Below are 7,483 nucleotides of genomic sequence, written 5' to 3'. Positions count from 1 at the left end.
TTAGTTTTCCTAGGAAAACTTTATGAAACGCAATGGCCACGACAAGATCATAGAAAATTTTAAGGGGCTAATTTTTTATTGTTTTGTTTCACTAGAAATGATTTCGTGAGTACATATAAGGTATTGCGTTCTCGGCAGAGTAGTCTATACGCAAACAAAACAGCTGTTGTATAATAGTTGTCCTCAGAAAGATGTTTCAGTCCGTTATTCTTATGTAATCTAGTTTTCAAATTTGTCTATGATTAAATGTCAGTTGCTTTTTTCAGTTTGTGGATATTTGCGTCACTACAGTGTATGCATCAGTGTTGCAGACAATATCCATTAACTCGTCGATTGTTCACAAAGATAACTCAAATGTACAGCAACTAGCTCATCTAGTTCACGAAAAATTTGCTTTCAAGGTGCAGCTCAAATTCCAGCTGACGTCCCTGACGAGGTATTAGTCCCATCCACGATCTAGTTTCACGTTTAGAAACCACGTCGTTGACGTGCGTTGCACCAGAATAATTCTTTTTCTCAATTTTTTATGTGTCTAGTTTGTCCTCCTATCCTTTATCTTGTTTAAATATTTATTATTTTTTAAAAAATATAGTCCTCATTTGCTCAGTTTTTGCTTGTACTCAGTTGTTGTGGTTTATAAGTGGATTTCTCTAGATAACTAATTATATGAAAAACTATCGCCAAGTAATGTGGGAACTTTTTTCAAACTGTTGTAGACCTAAACTAAAGTAGATTTATTCACTTGTAGTTGACAATCTTTATGGTAGTCAAAATTTAATCACATGTTATTCATTAAACTTGACAATTAACGCGCGTTGAACTAGAACTGTAAATAGAGTATCTTATATTAGCAGGCTGTATTAGTGATTTCTTTAACTCCCTGTTAACCTTCATGTTTACGTAGCCCATAAATTTGTACGTGTTCTTAGGTCTCTGTCTTTCTTTCTTCATAACCAATTGCCAGTTTCGGCGGGAAGAGGAATACTTTGATTTGATTGGCGTCCGGTGTGTAGACAACGGATGCCCGCCATATTGCAAAGCGGCGTGTGCTGGAAAATGTCGGCCGAGAAAGAAAACGCGAAAACGGAGGATATGAAGGTATGTCACAGTTGCATGATAAATATGATTGTATAGGTATTGCAAACGCATAATTAATTACGCTGTAGAAATATAAGCTCACACTCTGCTTGAAGTGCTTGATGTTTAATTTCGAGCTGAAAGTTCGTTCCTGTTAATATGGCGTAGGCGGGGACGGATTGTTTATATCCAAAAACGCGGGAAGTGATTTCCTGTGTTAAGATAACCTTCTCTGCGTTGTATATGTTTCCATTGTAATGTAGGCACTCAATTGCCTTTACTGCATGTTACGAACATTTGAATTTAAGTAGCTTCAGTTTCTATGTACTGTTTAAGGTTAGAGGACGGTCTCAGGCTGCAAGTGTGTTGAGTCGTCTCCGGTTTACGCTGCTTCTGTGCAGTGAACATTCAGTAGAACTGGGCTTCTCTGTCGAAATAGAGTTGAAATTGTGTTAAATCTTTGTGTTGCGTAATAGTTTTTCCGTGCTGCGCACCCTGTCATTGTACGTATGTTTAACCAGGAATTTTGCAGGGATGTGTGTGTGTACGCCGTAACTTCTGTGCTTGTTCTAGTTACTACCATACCCCTGTTATGTTGTATGATTGGAATAGATATATCTTATTCTCAAAAATGGAGAGCCCCCTTATAGTCTTAGAATTTTTTCATTCTGTTTGCTTGAGTGATCACTGTGCTTTGCTGACTGTTCATTCTGCATCTTTATTTACAGGATGATGTGAGTGTGAAAAGTGAAGAAAAGATAGATACTAATGAAGTAAAAGTTTCAGAAGACTCAAAAGAGAAACCAGAAACTCCGAAGAAGAGAGCGGCAAAATTAAAAGATGTAAAGAAAAAAGAAGAAAGTGAGGAAGAAGAAGAAGAAGAGGATGATGGTGAGGATGACGAGGATGTTGACGGAGAAAACGACAAGTCGGGGGATGAAAAAGGTATTAATACAGAATGTGTTAATGGAACTATTGTGCAGTGAAGTGTATTTATAGGGCATAATCCTTCGTACAGGCTCTTTCCCTGTATTATTTGGTGAAATGTAATCTGTTTTGTAGTTCCATTGCTGGATCAACCCCTGGAAATATCAGGTGCAAGAGAGAGGAAGAAGGTGGAAAGATTCACAGAAGAATTCAATGAGCCGAAAGAAACGAAGGCAATTGAAATACCAAAAGGCAAAGGAACCCCCCTGGGTGAAATACCAAGAACTGAGGCATTTCTCAAGGTTTGTGTTACTTGATTGAAACCCTTCATTAATTTATTCCTATGTGTTATCTTTTTGATAATTGGTATTTCATACTTTTACTGAGAATTTAGGCTAAAAGTACTCGCAGAATTAGAGGCAAACTTTGGGTACATTTGTGTTCTGCTAACGACTTGCCAAAATCTTGAATTAGTTAGGGTAAGGTATGATTCTTCTGCACTACCCATAAGGAAAATGGAAACATGATTGACAGTTGGGCATAAAAGGTGGAAATGTTATCAGTTGCAGCAGCGATAGCTGTTGCAGTTCTGTGTGCAATTCATTGCCCATCAACTTGGATTACTGAATTTGCTTTGCAGGATGGCAAAGGCTGATGACTTACGTGCCCTTCTGCCATCAGGTTTATCAGGCATTCTGTTGTGTGGTGTAATGAACCAGCACAGAGAAATAAGCCACACTACGTATAAAAACCACAACAGTAAAGTAACGAGATAATTTGTCTGCAGCTGATTGTAATAACAATGACAACAGTGGATTGTGCAGAAAGAGCAGCAAAGCTTATTTTGTGGTTGGTTTGTTGTGGTAACTCTCCTGTTAACACCTAGCTGTCAGTCACTTCACTTTATTTCCTATGTGGTCTAGCTTAACACCATTTGTCTTTTTTCTTTTTCCAGTGAAGAGACCACCAATTAGGAATATCGGTGTTTTTCTGACAATGCTTCTTACACCCAAACCTTCAGATGTCAGACATTCAGATTGGTACCAATTGTTGTATGTCAATAGATTATGAACCAAAACGCCGATCTTGTTTTTACTACTTGCTGTCGTCCAGTAGAATGTGTAAATGGGAATTAAAAGTATCACCAGAGCTGTGGCGCACAGGAAAGCGTATATGTGAGTAGCTGAATCATAGATCTCGTGTGGGTGAGAAGGTAGAGCTTTCGGTCATCGTACTACTGTTCCCATGTTCTAACCCCACTGGTGACAATTCTTTTTACCTATTTAAGCAAGGGAGGACATTTTACTGACATGTAAAAGGTCTTTTCAGTCTGTAGCTATGTTCTTTTGGAAATCTGTTTTCGCTTTAACTGAACATTACGCACTTATTATTGATCTTATTAGTTTGTTCATTGTTTACTATTACTACTACTTCCGCACATATAGTGCAATTGTTTCTTTATTTTTCTGTTCTGATTGTACAGTGTATGAAACTACACATATACTCCATAGGTTTACTGCTGTTAAAGAAATGAAACGAAAGCAGGCTGCCAAGAGAACATTGCTCTAAACTGCAAATGGCCCTTTTACATGTCAAACAAGTTTTCCCATATTGACACTTTCACGCATAACACAGTAAAAAAAATTGTCATTATTGAGATTTGAACCCAGTTCCCATGGTTTGAGTATCTAATGCCCTGCCAACTTCCCCATGGAAGCAATGTGTTAGTTACTCGGAGTTATGCTTTGATGAGCTCCGTAAGTCTGGTGTTGCTTTTAATTAATGCGCCCATTCTGCTGGATGACAGCACATAGTGTGATCTGAATCGAAGTTTTAGTTGATACTCTTATTGACACACAATGTTTGATGCTGATCTGAGTGTCTGACATCCAGAGGGTTGGGTGTTAGCAACGTCATCTGCCCCAACAGATTAGGGAAGGGTGGGGAAGTAAGTCAGCCTTGCCCTTTCAAAGGAACCATCCTGGTATTTGCCTGAGGCAGTTTAGGGAGATAACGGAAAACCTAAATGAGAATGGCTGGAGGGGGGGGTTTGAACCATCGTCCTCCCGAATGTGAGCGCCACCTCACTCACTGTTTTGTGGTTGATGCACTTTATACATAGGTACGCCCACTTGAAGATTAAAAGTTGTATTGTCACTAGAAGTAAAATTTTATTGTTGATAATGGCAAAAAAGAGAAGCAGAGGGTGGAACAAGATAGAAAAATGGAAGAAAGGAAAAGGGTCAGAAAAAATGAGAAAATATGTATGAAAATCATAAGACAAGGGTTATGAAGAAAGTAGTGAGTGGGTGAAAATTTTCTCACCAGGAAAGTGGCCTGTAAGATACAGGAAAAAAATTGATAAAGAATGTTGTGAAAAAGAGAGAGAATTTTAAAAACTGGATGGACAGAAAGAAGTAGACATCGAAGAAAATTTATACCACTGTGTTCGGCAAATAGAGTATTGCAGGGGATAGTGGTGAATCAGAGGGGTTTGTTGAAAAACACACGCAAAAAGTGAAAGAATTAAGTATAAATAAGTGGAGAGTGAGAGAGAAAATAGCTGTCAAATCTGCAAATAAATTAATGAAATGTGACTGGGAGAAGGCCCTGCAGTATAGTGAACTAGAGACAAATTGTTATCGGCAAATTTGTAAATAACAGTGGACCCATCTGTGTGAGCAAAAATCAGTACTAGAAAAGATTTAGGGCAAATTATTGGTTAATCTAGTTGGTACAAATAAGAGTGGAATAGCACATAACATAGGAAACAGATGACAGTTTGAACAAGACAGACGGCAAATAGTGATGAGGGTTCTGTAAGAACAAATGATGGCCACAAGGACTAATATATCAACGAAAATAATCAGTTCTTGAAAATATAATCTAATTGTATAGATAAAAATTGTATTTATGGATTCTTCTTTTACTGCTTGGTAGAAATTTCATTAAGGTTTAATAACAAGTACATTGTTTTTGTTCTACTGGTAAAAATATGCTCACCAAGAGGTGGCAGGAGAACCTGAACATAACGAGGTATTACGTATGCAAGCTTTCAGAGCCAGTGGCGGGTCGACAGAAGCGTCCGATACAACGCGTCGGCATTGACCCGTGACGTAAGGGTGTTGTGTGTGACGTCTTGACAGCGCGGAATTTGGTTTGAGTGTGGCTGTCTCCAGTTCCGTTTTATCTTATTTTATTTACTTTTCTGATCTGTTCGTTCTATCTCGTAAGATTTTTTTATATTTAAAAACACTTATTACTTATTTTAATTATGTTTCCTCGAGTTTCTGTTTTAGTTTATTATATTTATCTTTGATCTGTTCGTTCTATCCCGTGAGATTTTTTTTTAAGACTAAAAACACTAATCAGCTACTGAAGCATCTTTATCTTCTATGGGTTGCAGGGGTTACGACCCCTGGGGAGGTGGGTCGGTATTCATGCATGGCTGTCTTCACTTACACGTTGTAGGTACGCAAGGCGTCTAAATTTGTTTATATTTAGTTTGCCCCCCACCCAAAACACCCCATTTCCCGCTCTTGTCCCGTTAGTGTCATTAGGCTTCTTGTGGAAAGTGTGTGTGTTTGTTTTTGTTTCTGCCATATTTGTGACGTCATGGGTCAAAGCAGACGGGTGGGATCGGACGCTTCCGTATTTCCCCAGTGGCTTCTTGTGGCAGGAGGATTGAAGGGGAACGAAGAGGGGTGAAGGAAAAAGACAGGTGAGTTTCAGGAAAGTCGCCCAGAATGCTCGGTCGTGGGAGACTTTCAGGTCTCGATGAGAATGTAAGACCAATTGTTGGGGACTGCACTGGATGAGATTTGAAACCTGAGAGCTTAATGTCTCCCAGTCCAATCCCCAACAATGTCTTTCCTTCTGATCCCATAAGTTAGTGTGGATCTAGTGATCCGGGTGACTTTTCCTAACTCTACCCCTTTCCCTAAACCTTACCTGTCCTTTTCCTTCACCTCTCACCCTTCCCCTTCAACCTTCCTGCCAGAAGGAGCACCCACTGGCTTGCGTATGTAATGCCTTTTATGTGTGTGTCCCCCTGCTGACACTTGGTGAGTAAATTTTTTATTTATACAGTTACATTATACTTTCAAAAATGGGTTATTTTTGTTGATATAATTTTGTACACGTAGGCCTAGTTACTTTATTGATGTGAAGACATGCTTGTGTACCTGCTGCGATTTTTGCTTGTTATAATTGTGGGTGAGAAAGGTAACCTGTGGAAATAAAAAAATAACGTTGGCATGTATCGCACATGGTGGGGGTCCTAGTTTTAGTTTTAGTAATTTGAAAGTCGATGCCTGCATATAAAGTTGAACACAGATAACCAGTTTAGCAAGGGATGAAAGTTGAAAAGTTGTAATACGCAATACAAAACAAATGTAAACAGATAGTTAGGCATTAATCCATTAAAGAAGTTTAGACATTAAGTGTGTAAGCAACAAAAAATTAAGAAAGGGTTTGAAATTATGATTTTGTTGGAAGTTGCTGAGTACTCACATTGTAAGACAATGAATTAGTGTAGTTTTGGTACTTAAAATGTTTTGATAATACTTAATAATAAAACAAAATTATTTCCTTGTTGTAGGTCAGTCATTAATATTCTGAGAATTAAAATGTAATCATCCACTATAAAAGAAAGTGTCTTAAAATGCAAACATTTAATTCCAAAAAAATGAATAATGCATTCTTTTGCTTAGTCTGTGAATTACAACAACAGCTTTCCAAATCGGTGATATGTTTTTGTCAAACAGAAATTCAAGGCTGATGCTCTAAAGCCGCTTCACAGAGTACTGTTCAACAGAGTTGGGAAGGTCACTCTTGTGAGAAACAACATACGGAAATTCTGTGGGTTTGACTTTGACAAAGGGTCAGATCAGTATGAAAAGAAGAAACATATACTGAGCAAGTAAGTTAGCTTGTATTAGAAAGCTGTCTTTGCAAAAGTAATATAAAAAAAATCTTATTCTTGTTTGTTTGTGCTGATGTTTTCAGAAATATGCATACTTCTTTCTCAAACCCACATTTACTGTTTTTCAGGATGGAAGTGAGTGTCTTGAAAACAATTTGTTGTATTTTAGATGTTGAGAAAAAAGGAAAACGTGATGAGCTTGTAGAGAGAATTTTAACATTTTTGTTAGAACCCAAAAGCTCTGGAGCGCCTGTTCCTGACAGTAGACCAAAGCGCTCTACAGCCCAAAAGGCCAACAACAAGGGATATTCAGAGTAAGTTACTGCTTGAATCTTGACAACAGATCAAAGCTTTTCAAAATGATATGAAACAGTATATAATAACTTCTCAATATTTCATTAACTGAAAGTTGTTGCAAACATACTGTTGTTGAAATACGGCAGATAAAAATTGATTATGTATCTTGATTTACGAAGCCTTCTACCACTGATGGCAGTGAAACATTTTTTATATTGGTATATCTGCAATAACACTAATCAAGTGTCACCATGATCT

At 37.8% G+C, this 7,483-nt stretch overlaps 1 protein-coding gene across 1 annotated transcript in view; it reads left to right on the top strand.

The window, feature by feature from the left end:
* The first annotated feature begins 952 nt into the window (after positions 1-952).
* Positions 953-7,483, top strand: part of LOC124802486 (protein DEK-like) — a 37,877-nt gene continuing 31,346 nt past the window's right edge. Inside the window, exons 1-5 of the mRNA XM_047263297.1 lie at positions 953-1,098; positions 1,806-2,022; positions 2,140-2,306; positions 6,771-6,925; positions 7,057-7,242. Coding sequence (XP_047119253.1) covers positions 1,021-1,098; positions 1,806-2,022; positions 2,140-2,306; positions 6,771-6,925; positions 7,057-7,242 — 803 coding nt within the window. The 5' untranslated portion in view covers positions 953-1,020. The remainder of the gene's footprint in view (positions 1,099-1,805; positions 2,023-2,139; positions 2,307-6,770; positions 6,926-7,056; positions 7,243-7,483) is intronic.

The sequence above is a fragment of the Schistocerca piceifrons genome, chromosome 6 (assembly GCF_021461385.2).
Source record: "Schistocerca piceifrons isolate TAMUIC-IGC-003096 chromosome 6, iqSchPice1.1, whole genome shotgun sequence".
NCBI classification, from domain to species: Eukaryota; Metazoa; Arthropoda; class Insecta; order Orthoptera; family Acrididae; genus Schistocerca; species Schistocerca piceifrons.
This window is presented reverse-complemented; position numbering and strand designations above follow the sequence as displayed.